The following is a 19,971-nucleotide window of genomic DNA, read 5'->3' as shown; positions in this document are numbered from 1 at the left end:
CTTTGTCATCAGCGATGACACTGGATTTGACATTGGGGATTGAAAACTAAATCCTAGAGGGAGAATGCTATATTTTAAAACTTGGCCTAGGAGGAAATGGTTAGTTTTTAGGAGTTAGAGAGGAAACTAGATTAAATTTCAATATTATAGATAAAATAACAATTTTACTCTTTAAACCGTTAATTTTAACAGCTCATGAGTAAATAAATGAGATTTTTAAAATTAATAAGTAGAAAATTAAGAGAACAACATACTTTGGGTGGGAAATAGTCCTTTGGCCAAAAAAAAAAAAAAACACTTCACGATGATTTATTGGTATTAGTGGGCTTATGCTTTGATCCTCATGCTTAGTTTTTTAAAATTTTCTTGGAGTCAAAAAATAAAAACAATGAAATCATGGACACAAAATAATTACGACAAAGATGAAGGGCATACAGAAGCGTATTATCTGAGAATCATAAGAACAGGGTTTTAGCAAGGGTTTTCTGAAAACCAGTAATCAAGCTGGATTCAGAGCCCCAAACGAGAAGATTAAAATTTCAGCCAATGTTTCATGCCATGTAAGGACTCTTTATTCTTTGATTATGCAACTCGTTATACAGTTTGTATGTTTACAGTGTCATCTGATTTATAACCCAGGAAATAACATCTAGAAATAATTGATTGATTTGTTTCAACAATTCCCCTTATGTATCGTCGCCTAACCATATTTACTCATCACATTCTATGTCACCGACCAAACCCACTAAACCCTAGGTTAAATGGGTTCTTATTATTTCGCCCTCTTTCATTTTCCACTGTGCAACGGCGTGCAACAGATCCCGATGACCCTTTAAACCTAATGAAAGAAGACGGTGTCTCAGTTTGTTCGCAGATGTGGATTGAGAATTTTCGGGAACCTGATAGAATAGTTACCAATTTAACCTCTTACCTCCGTAGATTCGAGTTGTGGGTTTTAGGTTATCAAAAAGTATTTGCTGACGAGATGGGGGCGTATATGCCTCGAAATGCTATACAGAAATCAGCGTTAGAGGATTTATTGGGGTTGAGAAATGCCGTTCTTGATAATAGGTTTAAATGGGGTGCTAGGCTACAGTTTTTTATAAAATCGCCTAAAGATAAGACAGAATATGAATCTTTATCCAAGAGGAAGATTAAGGCAATATTGACAACAACACAACCAGCCCCATTCCAAGATAAGATAGTTCAGGAGGTCTTGCTCATGATTTTAGAGCCAATATATGAGGCGAGATTTTCACAAAAGTCATTTGCTTTTAGGCCAGGAAGGAATGCACACACAGTGTTGAGAGTGATTAGGAGGAATTTTGCAGGATATTTGTGGTATATAAAGGGAGATTTGAGTACAGTTTTGGATGGAATGAAAGTGGGATTGGTGATAAGTGCTTTGATGAGGGATGTGAGAGATAAGAAGGTGATTGATTTGGTGAAATTGGCATTGGTGACACCAGTTATCACGAGCCAGGTTGATGAGGGAGAGAAGCAGAAAAAGAAGAAGAGAAAGTATCAGAAGAAGAGAGTGTTGGCAGAGGATGAGCCAAAGCCAGACCCTTATTGGTTAGAGACCTTTTTTGGGTTTGCTCCTGAAGAGGCAGAGAAGCTTCCTTCATGGGGGCACTGTGGAATTCTTAGCCCCCTTTTGGCTAATATATGTCTTGATGAATTGGACCGTTGGATGGAGGGGAAGATTAAGGAGTTTTATCGACCTTCAAAGACTGATGTGATATGGAATAGCCCAGAAGGTGAAGCTGAACAGGGAAATACATCTTGGCCAGAATTTGTGCCAACTAGCGGGCCTGATAAGACCAGGAAGATGGATTATGTACGATATGGAGGTCACATTTTGATTGGTGTCCGTGGGCCAAGGGCTGATGCAGCAACATTAAGAAAACAGTTAATTGAGTTTGTTGATCAGAGATATATGCTCAAGCTTGACAATGAAAGCCTCCCTATTGAGCACATAACAAAAGGTATAATGTTTCTCGACCATGTGCTGTGTCGGAGAGTTGTTTATCCTACCCTTCGCTACACAGCAACCGGAGGGAAGATTATTAGTGAGAAAGGTGTGGGCACTCTTTTGTCTGTCACTGCTAGCTTGAAACAGTGCATCAGGCAATTCAGGAAGTTAAACTTTCTTAAGGGTGATAGGGATCCAGATCCCCAGCCATGTTTTAGAATGTTTCATGCCACTCAAGCCCACACAAATGCACAAATGAACAAATTCTTGTCAACGATGGTTGAATGGTATAGATATGCTGACAATCGGAAGAAAATTGTGAATTTTTGTTCCTACATCATACGGGGCTCACTTGCAAAGCTTTATGCCGCAAAATACAAGCTGCGCTCACGAGCAAAGGTTTATACAATTGGTTCTCGGAATCTGGGTCGCCCTCTGAAAGAGAAGAAGGGACAGTCGCCTGATTACCAAAATTTGCTGAGAATGGGTCTGGTTGAATCAATTGATGGACTTCTATATACCAGAATGTCTCTTGTACCTGAGGCCGACTACTCACCCTTCCCAAGCAACTGGAGGCCTGACCATGAGAAAGCATTGCTTGAATATATAAAACTTGATGATCCAAAAACTGTGGAAGAGCAAGGAAGTTGCATTAGAGAACAAGGTCTTGTTTCGCCCCAGGATTACATTTCAATGCTTGTTTGGAACTACAAAAGAAATGCTATTGTGATGGATCAGCTTTCCCTGGTTAAGAGTCATATCAGCAATGAGGACAAAGATCAGAAATCATCATTGTGCTTAAGTCATGAGAATTCAGATAACAGGGCACAAGATGGGGAAGAAAGTGAAGGACTTCATGCTGCTGGGATGTAAGATAACTTTTCCTAACTCTGCTTGATGAGTGAAATTTTGTTGGTCTTGGGATTGTACTAGTTAGAGGAAGCAAAGCTGAATAAAATGTATTCTTTACTGAATTAATGAAACACTTAACTACCATACAGGAATTTCCCCAACGGAAGAGAAGAAAAGGTTTATTGGAACAGCAGAATCTGTTTGTATAATATTTTTAAAAAGAGTATATATTTCTAACTTTTAAAAAGATTCAATTGAGAAGCTGCAGTTGCCAATTATTTATCTCATATTTCACTAGAAAACTTTTGGGAATGAATAGCAAAATTCTGCAATTTGAATGATAGTCCCTGAAGATTAGTAGCGTGACAGTCTGGGATTGTTTGAAGAGAAGTTAAACATACATTGAAGCTAAAGACGGTGGATCTATCAGCACGTGTTTTACAGGATTGGTCAAGTATATCGATTGATGTAGCAGTTAACAAAAGATTTTGTAATTAGGAGAGGTTAGAATTAAGAAGAAAAAGGAGAAGGATAAATGCCACATTTAGCAAGGTTGGTAAGTAGGATTACTGTGGTAGATTTGGATCCCAACAACTTTCTGAAATTCCAAAAAAACTCTTGAGAAATTTCATTAACAGTGTGATATTTTTAAAAATTACAATTTACTTCTTAATATACGGTTTCATCAACATCTATTATTATATTTTATTAATAATTTTATTATTATTTTTAATTAAAAATTATATAAATTAAAAGTAAAAAAATTATTTACATTATTCTTTAATTTAAGATTTTTTTTTTAAGTTCATTGATAAATTTAATAAACCGATTAAAAAAAAAAAGGAAACTTTTTAAAACTTAAAAAATATTCATCATTTCGTCATCCTTGGGTGGAAAATCGTCATTTGGCCAAGTTGATTAAGATCTATTATAAATTTGTTGGCTTCTCCGTTCGGCTAAATAATAACCAGGCTTCAGAGTTAAAAGACCAAATTATGTGGAGACTGGGAGTCCGACGAAGGCAGCGGTTTGGCTCTACGCCTCTTGATGCAACAATAATGATCTAGCGTGGCGTTTTGTGTGGATCAGTTTAGTCTTCTGCCGACACATTACTATCCAGACGTCCAGCAAAGCACAGGTGTCTTCTTCACTGCACCGTGGCTCTATACCGTAAATATTGAGCTTTGGTATTTATAGAATTCTAAAAGGTACGGTTGTTCGGAGAGCATTGTACAAGAACACCGCAACCTTTGATTTGATTTTGACCTGAGGTTTTTTGAAAGAGATCAGCAGAATCCAAGTATCAGTGTTGTCGGCTGCACAAGTAGATCCACACGACAAGATGAGATCAAGAGACGTGAACAAGGTGGCCAGTGGCGAACAAGCTCCTGCACCTAATCATGAATACGGAACCGTCTCTCCACCTCCTCCTCCATGATCATGACAACGATGATAATAAGGTACGTAATTATTAACACCAAAGAAAGTTGCTAATTCCATGTGCAAATTAACATTTGGAAGAATGATTTCAATAGATGGAATCCTCATATGCTGCGCTGAACGATGGTCGCTTTACTGTCACGAACCAAACTCGCCATTGTTATGCTCATTAATATAGTTTCTTCTGTTAATCAATTCAGTCCAAATTTGAGTAATATCTAATTGACGAAAAGCTGTTGCAAATACAGTTGTGTAAAGGAGAAAGGCAAAAATGCACTTGAATGTGAGAAGCTTGAAAAGTTTTGTCGATCATTGTGTCCCAACGAATGGGTGAGTGGTCTGCTTAGTGGAGGTTGTCATATATAATTCAATACCAAATGATTGTGTCTTTTTGCAGATTGAGCGGTGGAAGGAACACAGAGAGCTGGGAACCTTCCCGCCCCAATTTAAGATTACTCTTTCACTATTATAATGTTTTATCATATCTATTTACTCGACTACAAAAGCTAATAATAATAGATATGGATGTATCATATCTTAACACTTTACGAATTTCAACCACTGGATTTATGTAATATTTATGTATATATGCATCATATAAAAATTATACATTTGTGACTAATGAAATTTGATTTTTCTTTTTTATTTAAAATTAGTGAAATATTAAAATTTTAAAAAAAAATTATAACATTGAATATTTATTATTTATCACTGCATGATAACCATATATTTCTTATATATAATACCATTTTGAATTTAAGTTCATCACAATTTTGTATTATCTTGTTTTAAAATTTAACTTTGTGATAAAAATTCAAGCATAAATTTAGACCCGAAGATATATTCACCAATCAAATTTTAAAATTAAATAACTCTAAATTTTATTTGAAACAATCTTAAATAACAATAGGTACTATATAGTTGTAAAACAGCTAAAGGATTATTTTCTATCCAATCTTTAGCTTAACCTTAAAAATATATATGTAATAGATAAAAAATCTAAATATCTACTTATCTTTAAATTTTTATTAAAATTATCTTTAAATATAAGAATAAAATCATTATTTGATAATAACATTAAAAAATATATAATTTTATCTTATTTTTCCTCTAAATTTAACATTTTACTCACAGATCTTAACTGTCAAATATAATTTTTTCTTCACACCTTTGATTACTAACAATCGTCAATGGTAAGAGGCCTTAAATTTTATTGGACAACGCTCATTATCTTTCACTGGATCACAGACGAGGCTTTTTGTACTCTATAAAATTATTATTATAAAAAAAAAGTGATCTAATTTTGAATTTGGTATTCTAAACAAAAAAAAAAATTTCAAAATTAATATTAAAAAAATTATTAAAATTTTAAATTAAAAAATAAAATATAAATTTAATTATTTTAATATTATTAATAAAATAATAATTTCACCACTTAATTTTAATAACAAAATTATAAATATTTGTTCATTTAAATTTTTCATTATAATTCCCCCGAAACTTGGTTGGAAAATAGTCCTTCGGCCTTGGAAAACCCATGTCACTTCCCATCCAAGTGGCCGAAAAACCGCGCTCCACACTCCAGCCATATGCTTGGTATCGAATCCCCCTCACAACAAGACAGACCCACGCTTCTCTGCCCAATTACGTCGGCGCGTGTTTTGAGCGTTGTTTTAAACGCTTGAATACCCTCTGTATCACTCACACGCGCGTTCTGTTTCTCTGTCTTCTCACTCACCACCTTAACGACAACACATACCCAAACCCTCCCGCTTTAACAACAACATACACTCACACAGTTCGCTTCATTTTTACTTTCTCTCTCTCCCCCTCTCATATTCCTTCAACAAAAACCCTAACCCTAATTTTCTTTCTAAAAATAATATCCACACCTTTTTGTTCGTTTTGTTCCATGGATTCTCAGCAAAACAACCTTTTCGAAACGGCATCACAGCCCGATACGGGAACCGACGCTTACACCTTTCTCGAATTCAACACACAAGGCGAGTCCGAGTTTGACGCGTATCCAGAATTTCGTTCGCCGGTATCCTGGCCCACACCTTCCGATTCTCTCGCAGTGGACCCCGCTTCCACGTCGACTCCTACCACCCCAACGACCCCTTCCGATTCACGCGGTGTATCTTCCTCCTCCGATCACCACCTCCATCACCACCACAATCACCACAGGCACCCCGATTCTCTTGCTGCCACGTCATCTCCTTCTAAAAGAGGAACGAACAATAACAGTAATAACAACAATAACACTAATACAAGTAGTAGTCAGATTGTGGACGGGCTTGCTGCGTTGAGTTTCGAGGAGACGGGCGATGACGGGGAGGGGTTCGAGTATGGGAAAGCAGATTTCACGGAGCACGCTTGTCGGTACTGTGGGGTCTCGAACCCAGCGTGTGTTGTAAGGTGCAATGTCCCGTCGTGTCGTAAGTGGTTCTGTAATTCCAGAGGCAACACCTCCGGCTCACACATCGTCAATCACCTGGCGAGTTTCTTTTCACTGATTCAATTATTATCTAATTTTTTTTCGAGTTAACGAGATTGAGGGAGTGCCGAATTATAATGAGTTTTGTTGTTTATATATGTCGTTATACTATAAATTGAAGTGATGGATATGTAAATGATGCTTAATCTGTTTTACAGTGTATTCCGCTTCATTTTTATTTTTATTTTTTTTTGCATTTTGACTCTTTTAAATTGTTATATGAGATTTGGCAGGAGATGAACGGAGTGTTTGAATTTTTGTAGGTTTTGCTTGCTTTTTTCGAATTGAAGTACAGTTTTGTCATTTATGTTAGAACTTAGAAAACTAGTTACAGCTGATTTAAATTAGATCACAAAATAAGTGCAAGGAGTTTAACCTTGTATGCTGTTTATATTTTAACTATTTGTTGGTATTTAATGCTGATGACTTCATTTAATGTTAGAATTTTTGTTTAGATAGGACAAATGTGAACCAATAAGTTGATAGTATTATTCAGGAACTTGCAATTATCTAAGAAAATATATATGTAGAGACAGAAGGTTGAAAATATGAGCGTTTGATAGTTTTTTCATTTCTTCTTTTATTCGATTATTTTTAATGCTCATGTCAAAGGATCGAAAAAACAATTAAGAGTGTATATGAGTCATTTTTTTTGAAAATCGAGTTGGAGAAAGCTTTAGTGAACTAGCGCCCTGATTTTGGTGCTCATTATTGCACTAAATTCATTATGATCTTTCATTTCTTCTTACATATTTAGATGGATGTGTCTCAAGTACAAAGTTCTACCACGGCGATCCAGTTGCAAAGTAAGGGTTAGTGAAAAAGAAGCAACCTTGATACAATAACAAGAACTGGTTTCAATTAGTCTAATTTTGTTTTGAATAGAAGAAATATCTGAATCTCTATTCTAGAGGGTCGGTTCATATGTGAAGATGATAAAAGCTTGGGGACTTTTAGAAGGTTTTGCTAGGTTTAAAGTAAAAGGTGCATCTACTTCCTGGTTGTGTTTTGTCTTTTAGAGACTAGGATGAGCATGATTGTGAAGATTTTGTTTTTGTTTTTTTTAATTTTGTAATTATTGGCTGTTCAAAAGATTTTGTGATATCTGATATTACAACTTATTTAATCATGTTATCTGATGGCACCTTTTTCATATAAAAGAAATTGAAACCTTATTGATTATGAGGAAGGAAACCCAATTTAAGACATGCAGAGAATCAAAAGTGAGTATTTATTTTAGATTCGGTTATTTTTAGCTGGTAATATAGTTGTTGGAAGTTAAGTAATAGTTTGGTACTTTCCATAAGATATTATGAGAGTTTGGTCATATCAATAGGAAAATTTGAAAGTTAAGTCTCTCTAATAGAAAAACAAAACTTTGGTCTCTTCAATAGAAAAAAAGTGATCTTATGGTACTTTCAAGTGTTTTTATCTCAAGATTTGGCCCATATTAATTATTAAATTCGCTGGAGTCAGGACCCTACTTCTATAAGATCCATGCTGGTTGTTTAATTTGTACTTGTATGGCTTAACTAAATTGTTTTTATCTGGGTGGTGTCTTATTGTTGTATGTTTCATATATCCTGTATTCTTAAAATTTATTTTAAATGAGCAAGACTTGAGTAAAAAGGTTGTAGGACTTGTATCATTTTATGATGCTAGTCATCTGCTTTATTCTCAATATGATCTGTTTATACACACACATACAGTTTTATGGTAGTTTTATGATTGTTCTGTAGCATTCAGTAATTACTTTTTGCTATCATTAGCTAGGGCTGAATATAACTTAATTGAAGCTGGTGAAACTTGCATGTATATGTTTATGCCTCATATTGACTTTCGTGGCCTGTCTTGTAGGTTCGAGCAAAACACAAGGAAGTCTGTCTTCATAAAGACAGTCCTCTGGGAGAGACTATCCTTGAATGCTACAACTGTGGATGCCGAAATGTATTCCTTCTTGGCTTTATATCAGCAAAGACGGAGAGTGTTGTTGTTCTTCTCTGTAGGGAACCTTGCTTGAATGTAAATGCTTTGAAGGACATGAATTGGGATCTCAGTCAGTGGTGCCCCTTGATTGATGATAGGTGTTTCTTGCAATGGCTTGTTAAGGTTGTTACTCCTCTTCTTTTTATTGATTTTAGTCATTTAGTCTTAGCCAACTAATATGTTTCTCTTCACAGGTCCCATCTGAACAGGAGCAGTTGAGGGCACGTCAGATCAGTGCTCAACAAATTAACAAGGTAGAAGAACTTTGGAAGACAAATCCTGATGCTACCCTTGAAGATCTCGAGAAGCCTGGTGTGGATGATGAACCTCAACCGGTGGCCTTGAAGTATGAAGATGCATATCAGGTTTCTCTGTTCACAAATAATTTATAATTTTGGTTTGGTGCATCAAATTGAGAATATTGGAAGAAAATGCAATTACTCTCATGGCTATTAATCTTTGAATCACTTTTTCTTGCAGTATCAAAATGTATTTGCACCACTTATCAAGCTTGAAGCTGACTATGATAAAGTATGCATCATGATTTCTGGGGATTTTTATCCTCATTTGATAAGTTTTTCAGAGTTTTATTTGTCATGAATTCTTTGTTATACTGTGCACAATCTAATTGTCTTTACTTTCTGATTTAGATGATGAAAGAATCCCAAAGCAAGGACAATGTCACAATCAGATGGGATATCGGTCTTAACAAGAAACGTATTGCATATTTTGTGTTTCCAAAGGTGCTTCAGTGTTTTGGTTTTGATTCTTATTGCTGTAATTTTGTTATTGTTTGCATTATTACTATTTTTGTTTACTTTTCAATTTTTTGATTGTCTTCAATCTTTATAACTTTCTTTTTGATGAATTTCAACTGCCCTTATTGTTTTAGGAAGACAATGAGTTACGTTTAGTACCTGGCGATGAGTTGCGGTTGCGTTATTCGGGGGATGCAGCTCATCCAGCATGGCAGTCAGTTGGGCATGTGGTATGTTCTTTATATTTGTTAGTTCTAATCTTTACATTTTTTTTATGTTTTATGAATTTTATGTGTTAAATTAAATAATTAAATGTTCATATGTTGTTTTCTATTTTGAAATAATTCAGTTGCATTTATGCATCTATTTCTGAATCTTAAGATATTTCAATATTGTTTCAGATCAAGCTAACTGCACAAGAGGAGGTTGCACTTGAGCTTCGTGCGAGTCAGGTTGTTTTGGTAGTCTGTTATATTTGTTGCTTGTGATCTTTTGAGTTAGGTTGATAATAGTATTTTCTGTTGCTGTTGTATGCAGGGGGTTCCGGTTGATATAAGTCATGGATTCAGTGTCGATTTTGTGTGGAAGAGCACAAGCTTTGATAGGATGCAAGGGGCGATGAAAACTTTTGCTGTTGATGAAACAAGTGTCAGTGGGTAGGTCCAGTGGTTCAGTTGTTTAAACATTTTTGTTCAGTGATAATGTTCTGGAACATTTGTTGATTTTCAATATGAACAATTCCATTTAAATAAGTGGAAAAAAAAATACCTTCTTTGGCCAGGCATATGATAAATTGCTGCTTTAATTTTTCTGTAGTAAACTTTTTGTTGTATTTTAGTTTGAATCTTTAATGACTACTACCTCTAAACAGGTATATTTACCACCACTTGTTGGGCCATGAGGTTGAGGTTCAGATGGTTCGCAATACACTGCCTCGCCGTTTTGGTGCACCTGGTCTTCCAGAGCTGAATGCATCACAAGTAAGCTATCTTCACCTTGGCACCCTTTAAAGTCCAATTCATTGGATTTTATGGATGTTATTATCTCCTATTCTAAGTGCCATATGCTTTGGTTATGCCATAGTTTATTTTACTTCTTTGAGGGATGAATAGATATATAAAAACTAGTTTTCTGTATTTTGGTTTTATGTCTGTAGGATTTAGCTTGTATAGATTCTCAGTCTCCGTTGTAAATATTAAGGAAATGTGCTGTGTTCTGAAAATATTTCATGGAAATACCAAAATTTGCACTATGGGTAATTTTTTATCCTGTACTGTGTTCTGAAAATAATTAATTTTCTTTTTCTGCATTTATATTAACTAATTGTAACAAAATGTGGCTCACTTTAGCCATTATTACATTATGATTTGCTCCAAATTACTATCTTTTAGATAATTTCATGTTTGTATTCAAGTTCTTGTAATCTTTTTCTGTGAGAAATATTTGGACTCAGAATATCACTGCAGCCGTATAATAGTGTATGCACTTTGAGTTAGATTATTTTTTTAACTTTTCTTGTGGGGTTTACTTACGTCTCTCAATGGATAGGTTTTTGCCGTAAAGAGTGTCCTCCAGAGGCCTATAAGTTTAATTCAAGGTCCACCTGGCACAGGGAAAACTGTCACTTCTGCAGCTATTGTATACCACATGGCCAAACAGGGCCAAGGGCAGGTAAGCTGTTCAACAGCTGTTATATTATGTATACTTTTTTGCTCCTATCATGCAACTTTATGTTGTTTCTTTCTTTTGTCAGGTTTTGGTGTGCGCACCAAGCAATGTTGCTGTTGACCAGCTAGCTGAAAAGATAAGTGCCACTGGATTAAAGGTATAGAAAAAATGAAGAAACCTTTTCATGAAGTTGTAAGAATTTGTTACTTTGTATGTTTTTTCTTTGTAATCTATTGCTTTTTTTTTTAACTGTTTCTGGAAATGATATTTTCTTGGAGAGTTGTTAAATTTCAGAATTCACTTTGTATGTTATAAACGATGAAGAATTTTCGTGAGATGACCTATATTAGATGTTGTGTAAACATGAATGCTATTTTTTCAATTTTAAAATTAACCTTTTAAAAAGGTTATAAACAGTGGCAAGAGTAATTTTTTATTGCATTTTTGCTTGTGCGGTAGAACACTGCCTGCCATGTCTTCCCCAAAATTGTACAAAGATTTTAATTCATTGTTTTTTTTTGGTTCATTGTTATGTTATGTCATTTTAACAATTTATATATAACTTAAGGTTGTTAGACTTTGTGCCAAATCAAGGGAAGCTGTGAGCTCTCCAGTTGAGCATTTAACCCTTCATTACCAGGTTTGTCACCTTTTGGCATCATGAGCTATGCAATATTTTAATGCTCTAGCGTGGTTTCATATTATTGGTTGCTTGTTGTAGGTTCGACATCTTGACACATCTGAGAAGAGTGAACTTCACAAGTTACAACAATTGAAAGATGAACAAGGTCATCTTTGTTACTTAATGTTTCTTAGCTATTGAGTACTTTTTGGAGCTTTCCCTTAAGGTTTTCTGATTTATTTTTTGTCTGTTAATTACTAAATTAAGCATGCTGATTTGAGATATGAATGCTTAGTAGGACATTTCTGCTTTCTTGATTAAAGTTTGTTAATTCATTAGGTAATCAGTGCAGATAATATATAGACATGTCTTGCATCTGAGGTATATTGAAGATGAATTATACTCCATCTTTAGTGATATTTCCCCTATATTTGACATTAGATGCCATTTTTTTGGTATTTAAACTCTTAAAAAAAGTTGCCTTACATATATGTTGTTGGACTGGATTATTATGTGAGCAATCTGTTCTGGATTTATTTTGATGTTTTAAGATTGTGTCTAAACCGCTTAAAGATTGATATATTCTCTCGATTGATTATGTTTTTTATTCCCTTATTAGTGTTTCTTACGTATGGACATGTTTGGTACAGTTGTGTTGTGGGCAATTATATACATCCCATGTTTTGGTGATTGACCTTGTCATTTTGGTTTTATTCCACTGGGATGTGGGCTTTATATATTTCAGATGCTGAAGTGCATTGCTCCAGTGTTTGCTAATTGGAACACCTTTGATCTTTTATTCAAAAATTACAGGAGAGTTGTCGAGCAGTGATGAGAAAAAATACAAGGCACTTAAGCGAGCAACAGAGAGGGAAATTTCACAGAGTGCTGATGTCATTTGTTGCACATGTGTTGGAGCTGGAGATCCTCGATTGGCAAATTTTAGATTCCGCCAGGTTGAAGAACATCCTATTTAGACATTTGATCATCATTAGATAATTAGTAGGCTTACTGGCTTTCCTGTCTTCTAGGTACTTATTGATGAGTCTACTCAGGCAACCGAACCTGAGTGTCTTATTCCTTTGGTTCTTGGGGCAAAACAGGTACCTGAGTTAAATTATATTTTCTAGTTATACTATCTTTACATTCTAAGCATCTTAACGAGAAGCTTTTCTATTAGGTTGTTCTTGTCGGTGATCATTGCCAACTGGGTCCAGTCATTATGTGCAAGAAAGCAGCTCGTGCTGGGCTTGCTCAGTCTCTTTTTGAACGCCTTGTTTTACTTGGTTTAAAACCAATTAGATTACAGGTGAAGATTCTAGTTGTTAGTTTTCTTTGGCTATGTAATTTAGTCTTGTTTCAGAGTAGTAGCGATCCGTTTGTTTGTGATTTTATTGTTTGCTTGTTTTCTTTGTTTGGCAATGGCTTTTAGTCTTCTGCTGGAGGTTTGTTTTGATGATCAGTCTTATGTTGTATGGAGGTATATAAATTTGTTCAGATGGGCATATGAATACACTGTATTTAAAATTATTATGCTCATAATTTCTGATTTGATGGTAGTTGTATCAAATCTATTATTTGCAGAAAACAGCTTTGACTTTCTTTTTGTATGATTGAATTTTATAGTAGAGCTGGGAAATGTCCATAGATGCTGATACCACTTGTTTGATGTCTTTCCATATATGCTGAGTATAGTTTTTCCTTGTCTTTTCATCTTTATTGTGATATATTTACCTGAGCTTGACTTTTTGCCCTTTTTATTTTTTAAGTGAATGTTGATTTGATAGGTTGCGGCTTTTTGTCATTGATTAAATGGCATGTTAGTATAGCATCTGCTGAACAGCCAACGTTGTCTATTTCTTTTTTCGATGGCAGAACATTGTCAGCATGTTTATTTTCCATCTGGTACATGCTGTGTTTTTAGTTTAGTGCTGTTAACATTATTATATTGCCGAGAAGTTGAAGATTGACATGTCCACGGTATTTTATTTTTTGTGATAAGAAAGAAAAGGTGTTGTATTACTCACCAATACGGTATCGAAAATGGTGATGTGAATATGGATGTCTCTTGTGTCGTGTTTTTTGTGTACTTCGATATATTTTCTGATAAAATTACATCTTATTGCTAATATAATATGCTGATTATAGGTTCAATACCGCATGCACCCATCTCTGTCTGAATTTCCTTCCAATAGCTTCTATGAAGGCACTCTACAAAATGGTGTGACCGTCAATGAGAGGCAATCAACAGGAATTGATTTTCCGTGGCCTGTTCCGAATCGTCCCATGTTTTTTTATGTACAGGTATAATAGCTGTGTAATGACTTTATATATGTGCATTGGTACTTTTAACGTGAGAAAATTGATCTACTTGTTTCGAACTCCTTAAGCCTTTTTTTATTATTCTTCTATTGGGCTTGAAATATCTTTTCATGGAAAAGTTCTTGATGGTTTATCTGAATGTGATAAAAGAATCTGGGAAGTTTTTTCTTTAACCTTAAAAATAATCCTGGAAAGTTCCATACATTTTTTGTTTTTGTGTGTGTGTGTGTTGATGTAAGCAAAGTTGCACAGAGAGTTAGTTGATTGCTAAGAAGATCATGAGTTGATTCTAGTATATTACAGTTCGCAGCTTTTCTTATTTGGTGGTTCCTGTTTGTGTTATGAATTTCATTGTATCATCTAATTTTATTTTCTTAGATGGGACAAGAAGAGATTAGTGCCAGTGGAACATCCTATTTAAATCGAACTGAAGCTGCAAATGTTGAGAAAATTGTAACTACTTTCTTAAGGAGCGGGGTGGTCCCTAGCCAGGTATATATGTGGTTCTTCTTCTTGAACTAACCAAGTTTTAATGTGTTTTGGTGGTCTAAATAAGATTTTGACTTTTTTGTAGATTGGGGTGATAACACCATATGAGGGACAGAGAGCATATATTGTGAACTATATGTCAAGGAATGGTGCTCTCAGACAACAATTGTACAAGGAAATAGAGGTAATGCTTTAGGTTTAACAACAATTGTCTCACTGAATCTTTCTGGTCACAGCTTTATAATTTATATGAACTGCACAGGTAGCAAGTGTTGATTCATTTCAAGGAAGAGAGAAAGATTACATAATTTTGTCTTGTGTGAGGAGTAATGAACATCAGGTAGGTTCATTTTTCATCAATGTTACATAATGCATGGTGTTTTTTTTTTATGTTTTTGTTTTTAACTGGAATGTGAAGGTGGTATGCTGAGTGAAATATGGTATGATGAGGATAGACTTTGCTTGATTGCCAATACATTGATGTGAAAGCAAAGCTTCTTTGTCAATTTTTTATGTGTCACTTCTTAAGTTATGACAATGGTATAATTTTCAATATTAGTGATCTTTATTCATTTGCGAAGCCTACAATTATCTGTCTTTAAATGCCCAATGACCAATCGTATTAAGCATATGTCTATCTATTCCTCTGTTCCCTTACAGGATTGACTCTTCCTGTGTGCTAGGATTTTTGGTGTTTCTTTCACTAAATTTAAAATCTGACTCTGTTTCTGTACAATCCTCTCTTGCTGCATTTAGGAGATGAGAGGGATGAACTTGGTGCATTTGGTTAACATTTTCTTCTTTGTTAATATTAGATTTCAAAAAGTTCAGCATCCTTCCATTAGTACTTTGTCACAGTTTCACAGCCCCTTCTATATGTAAATAGTTTGGCCCTCCTGAAAAGGTTTTATCATGTGACAACTTATAATATCCAACATGTCATGATGAAAAGATTTGCCAAAAATTATTTTGGAACAAGGATTTATTGCAAGGGTATCATTCATGGTACTATTGTGGGAGCAGATCTCTGCTGCCACGTTCTAATTTTTTTTAATCATGCTGTTCAGGGTATTGGATTCCTTAATGATCCCCGTAGGCTGAATGTTGCTCTAACACGTGCTCGATATGGTATTGTTATTCTGGGAAACCCTAAAGTTTTGAGCAAACAGCCACTTTGGAATGGTTTATTGACACACTACAAGGTATTCTGTGTCCTGCTTTTTTTTTTTTTCCTGATGTTATGCAACTGTTAGAAATACTGTAACTGGACTCCAATTGGATATACCGTTGATTTTGACTTGGTTTGTTGATGTAAAGCTAGATGTATGTTACACAGCTGGCTCCATATTATGCTAATGAACTTCAATCTTATATGTTATGTTGGCAACTTCTTTCAATTTTTGAACTTTCTGTTTTAGAAGTATATAGTGATAATTTGTTGCAGTGTAATGCGTATATACAAGTTTGTGGATAATTACTATTGTTATTTCATATGTTCTAAACTATATTTGCTCATTAATGTTGTTCCAGGACATGTTTTCTGTTTTAGAAGTATATAGAGATAATTTTTGGCATTGTAATGGGTATATACAGTTGTACAGATAATTACTATTGTTTTTTAGTACGTCTAAACTATAGTTGCTCATGAATGTTGTTCCAGGAGCACGAGTGCTTGGTTGAGGGGCCTCTAAATAACTTAAAGCAGAGTATGGTCCAATTTCAGAAGCCCAAAAAGGTAATGCCTTGATAAAAATGGGTATTTAGTTAATCTGTCTATAATTTTTGTTTCTGGGCTTTGTTTCTTAAGGATGTTTTTCCTTCTTTGAATTCAATTTCTGTTTTCATATTGTTTATTTGTGTGGTTGTGAAGTGATATGAGAATTTCTATATAACGCAGATTTACAATGATCGAAGACTTTACGTTGGTGGTGGGCCTGGAATTGTGTCTAATGACATCTCATCATCTAGCCCAAATGCTGATAGAAGAGGTGGTCGTGGTAGGGGTATGGAATCTCTAGCCTATTGAATTTATGTATTTGGGATATATTAACTGGATGATTCTTTTGTGTCGGTAATACTGACAACATCATTAATATGCTGCAAACATGGTGATATACTGCTGACACTGCCCCAGTTATTAGTTGATATTTTATTAAATTTAAGAAGTCTTGCAAGAGCTGACATTCTCAACCGATTACAGGGTCATATATGCCTCCTGGTCCTCCTAATGGTTCTCATAAACCTGGAGTGCATCCTGGAGGTTTTCCTATGCCTCGTGTGCCCCTTCCACCGTTTCAGGGTGGTCCCCCTTCTCAACCATATGCTATTCCAACACGTGGACCTGTACATGGACCAGTTGGAGCTGTTCCTCATGTACCTCAACCAGGAAGTCGGGGTTTTGGGACTGGGCGGGGTAATGCTGGTGCTCCAATTGGCAGTCATCTCCAGCACCAGCAAGCCACTCAGCAAACGATTGGAACTGTTGGGTCTACTTTCAACTTTCCATCTCTTGAGAATCCAAATAGCCAACCATCCGTGGGTGGTCCTTTGACACAACCTGGATTTGTTAATAATGTTCGTATACCTGTCTGTCTCAGAAACATGATTAAAGGAAACCCAAAATAAATAAATTTGAACCTGAATCTTATGTTAATTCATTTGGAAAAAAAAAACTCATCTAGACTTGTGTTATAGGAGTTTTTTTGTTCAATATGACAGATGCCAGTTCAAGGGGCTAGTCAAACCTTTCGCGATGGATTTTCCATTGGAGGCATGTCTCAGGTATTCATACACAATCGTGTTTAACAAATTTGTCTCATCGATTCTTTTTGTTTAATACTTATTACTTAGAACTTGCCTATTTTCATCTTCCATTAGGATTTCTTGGGTGATGACTTCAAAAGCCAGGGATCACATGTTCCCTATAATGTTGCTGACTTCTCTACTCAGGTTTATACTGTTGATAACTTTTATGTCATCAAGTTTTATGCTTAATGCTATATGATAAATGTTAGTAAGTTGTGGTTCTGTGGAGGGGTGGCTGTTAGGGCTTATTTATTTATCTGGAATTCTGGATACAATTTGCTTCTTTACTTAGGCAGCTTTGCATTATATATTTGTACACCAAAAGTAGGTCTATATTAGTAGGCTTTGCTTGTCAAGGCCAATATAGGGTTGCTAGACATGGTAGTAGTTATATGTGTCCATTGCTTAGGAAGCAAATGAAATATCTTCAATATTTTGAAGTTTTATCAAACGAAGTTTTTATTATTGACTCATTGACCTGCTCAGCAGGCTTCACAAAGTGGCTATACTGTTGACTATGTTACACAAGGAGCACAAAGTGGATTTCCTGGAAACTTCTTAAACCAGAATTCTCAAGCTGGATATTCTCGATTTGGTTCTGGGAATGATTTCATGTCTCAGGTTTGCTTAATTTGCCATAATATGGTTAGGGTTGTTGGTGTTATTTGTTTCTCTTCCAATTTGATTTCAATTGTTACAGGACTACATGGCACATGGATCACAAGGTTTGTTTACTCAAGTTGGCTTTAATGACCGCACACAAGATGATGCATCTCAGAGCCACTTCGGTGTAACAAATTCCAATCAACTTCAGTCTCAGGTTTTTTCTTGTACCAATTCTAGTTGATAGATTTTTTTACAAGGTAAATTAGCAAATGTTAGATAGATTTGACCATTGGGAACTATTTTGTGAGTCATACAAACCAAGTTTGTAGAGTTTTAGGTGTTCTGTACATGGCAAATAATTGGCAAACTTATGTACAGGGATTGATGAATTCTCTCTATTCCCAGCCCTTTGCCCACTACAACACTCAACCGCTAAATATGCATGCTTCTTCACAGCAGCAGCCTCAACCGGGCCAGGGCTCACAAAACCAGAAAGTCCACTATAATAGTTGAGAGGCTGGTAGGTGCTTTGGAATATGATGGGTTATAGTCTTTGCATTCAGCAACTTGGTTTGTGCTGTCATGTGTGCCCAAATATATCTGCCTTTAAAGTGTGGGTTTGTCAGAAATCATTTCTACAACCAATTGAGATGATTTCCATGGTGGGAATACATTCTCAGCTGGTGACTACGGTTGACGGGTGTGTGCGCAAAAATAGGTGGCACATCAAGGGCTGAGAAAGAAGGATAACCCCGGTTACCTGATTGAAGTTTTCTATTGTATTGAAAAAAAAAAGAAGGTAATATTGGTGCAAGGGAGACATAATTACATGAAATGGGTTTGGTAGAAAGGGTTTGATCTTTGAAGTGAAAGGCTACCCGCTTTTGATTGATTTGTAAGGAAAAGATCCGATTGTTTTGAGGCTGTTACCACTTAAAGTTTTGTACAGCAGTAGCATGGTGGGGATTGAGGAAAGTCGCTTAACCCTTTCAGCTTCTTCCTGACATGTAATTATACTCTTACATTTCTATTGAATAGACAAACATGGTGGAAGAAAGTGTAAGTAGTACAAATATTATTACCCAAAATATTGTTGTTATATGAATGTGATTGGTCATACTATGTAGTTTTCTTGGGAGTTAGCTACCCCATTTATGGTTGATTGGCTGGTTTCAGTTTTAAGGCACATAACATGTGACACTTTCTTCTGTTCATTCATTTCCCTTGTGTCCTTGGACAAAGGCCAAAGGACTTATTCCCCCCTAAAAGTATGTTGATTTCTTAAATTTTTTTTTGTTAATTTTGAAAATTTTATTTACTCATTAATAGACAATTAAAATTAATTAAGTTTATTAGTTATATCATTTTTTCTCTCTAAATTTTAAAAATTAATAATTTCTCTCTAATTCAAATTTTTAAAAATTGCATTTTCTTCTTAGAGTTTTCAAACTTTTAGATTTGATTTTTGGCCAAAGGACTATTTTCCACCCAAGGTATGTTGCAATGTCAAGTGTCCCTTTTTTATCTATAATAATACCAAATGTTCATCTATTAGTAGTTAAAATTAACGGCAGTAAAAGTAAAATTGTCATTTTTTCTATAATATTAAAAATAAATTAAAATGTAATCTTTTTTTACTCCCTTAAACTTTAAAAATTAAAAGTTTCTCTCGGTCTAAGTTTTAAAAAATGACAGTTTCACCCTAGGGTTTCGTTTTGAAATCTTCGGCTCCATTGTCGGCGGCCTCTTCCTCCCAAAGCATCCTCTTCCTTCAACGGTCTCTTTCCTTCTATTTGGACGTCTGATCGACGTCGAACGTTCGATCTTTGTCTTCCCAAAAGAAGAGCTTCGTCAGGGTTCGTCTTCCTAGACGAAGACGAAGTCTTCTAGGAAGACAATCGTCTTCCCAGATGAAGACGACAAGAGGACAAAGAACTTCGTCTTCCACCGC

At 35.2% G+C, this 19,971-nt stretch overlaps 3 protein-coding genes across 4 annotated transcripts; all 3 read left to right on the top strand.

Moving 5' to 3' along the window:
• Positions 1-393: 393 nt before the first annotated feature.
• Positions 394-2,973, top strand: LOC123215225 (nuclear intron maturase 2, mitochondrial-like). Its single transcript, XM_044635235.1, has one exon. It carries the CDS (start codon positions 689-691, stop codon positions 2,846-2,848), a length of 2,160 nt encoding a protein of 719 aa, XP_044491170.1. The 5' UTR covers positions 394-688; the 3' UTR covers positions 2,849-2,973.
• LOC123216399 (putative cytochrome c oxidase subunit 6b-like) lies at positions 2,953-4,765 on the top strand. Its single transcript, XM_044636817.1, has 3 exons — positions 2,953-3,004; positions 4,099-4,264; positions 4,516-4,765. The coding sequence occupies exons 1-3, from the start codon at positions 2,953-2,955 to the stop codon at positions 4,631-4,633; spliced, it is 336 nt and encodes a 111-aa protein (XP_044492752.1). The 3' UTR covers positions 4,634-4,765.
• Positions 4,766-5,779: 1,014 nt separating this feature from the next.
• LOC123216481 (regulator of nonsense transcripts 1 homolog) lies at positions 5,780-19,206 on the top strand. 2 transcript variants are annotated; one of them, XM_044636890.1, is made up of 29 exons: positions 5,780-6,764; positions 8,622-8,873; positions 8,945-9,115; positions 9,231-9,281; positions 9,401-9,493; positions 9,643-9,738; positions 9,910-9,960; positions 10,046-10,164; positions 10,380-10,488; positions 11,057-11,179; positions 11,262-11,333; positions 11,745-11,816; positions 11,898-11,964; positions 12,612-12,754; positions 12,830-12,901; positions 12,979-13,107; positions 13,947-14,102; positions 14,499-14,612; positions 14,695-14,793; positions 14,872-14,949; positions 15,677-15,811; positions 16,270-16,344; positions 16,507-16,612; positions 16,810-17,144; positions 17,328-17,390; positions 17,487-17,558; positions 17,904-18,035; positions 18,115-18,234; positions 18,399-19,206. In XM_044636890.1, the coding sequence occupies exons 1-29, from the start codon at positions 5,805-5,807 to the stop codon at positions 18,531-18,533; spliced, it is 4,200 nt and encodes a 1,399-aa protein (XP_044492825.1). In that variant the 5' UTR covers positions 5,780-5,804; the 3' UTR covers positions 18,534-19,206. The 2 variants fall into 2 exon arrangements, with proteins under 2 accessions (XP_044492825.1, XP_044492824.1); XM_044636889.1 differs by having other exon boundaries at positions 5,781-6,764; positions 16,810-17,183.
• Positions 19,207-19,971: the final 765 nt, after the last annotated feature.

Source organism: Mangifera indica, chromosome 5, assembly GCF_011075055.1.
Source record: "Mangifera indica cultivar Alphonso chromosome 5, CATAS_Mindica_2.1, whole genome shotgun sequence".
Lineage (NCBI taxonomy): Eukaryota > Viridiplantae > Streptophyta > Magnoliopsida > Sapindales > Anacardiaceae > Mangifera > Mangifera indica.
This window is presented reverse-complemented; position numbering and strand designations above follow the sequence as displayed.

Excerpts from the sequence above, each read along its gene's own strand:
- LOC123215225 (XM_044635235.1), top strand. The coding sequence starts at position 689 with ATGTATCGTCGCCTAACCATATTTACTCATCACATTCTATGTCACCGA.
- LOC123216399 (XM_044636817.1), top strand. The coding sequence starts at position 2,953 with ATGAAACACTTAACTACCATACAGGAATTTCCCCAACGGAAGAGAAGA. Across the intron at positions 3,005-4,098 it reads CCAACGGAAGAGAAGAAAAG|GTTTTTTGAAAGAGATCAGC; the intron begins GTTTATTGGAAC and ends TTTTGACCTGAG. Across the intron at positions 4,265-4,515 it reads TCTCCACCTCCTCCTCCATG|TTGTGTAAAGGAGAAAGGCA; the intron begins ATCATGACAACG and ends TTGCAAATACAG.
- LOC123216481 (XM_044636889.1), top strand. The coding sequence starts at position 5,805 with ATGTCACTTCCCATCCAAGTGGCCGAAAAACCGCGCTCCACACTCCAG. Across the intron at positions 9,961-10,045 it reads TTGAGCTTCGTGCGAGTCAG|GGGGTTCCGGTTGATATAAG; the intron begins GTTGTTTTGGTA and ends TGTTGTATGCAG. Across the intron at positions 10,165-10,379 it reads GATGAAACAAGTGTCAGTGG|GTATATTTACCACCACTTGT; the intron begins GTAGGTCCAGTG and ends ACCTCTAAACAG.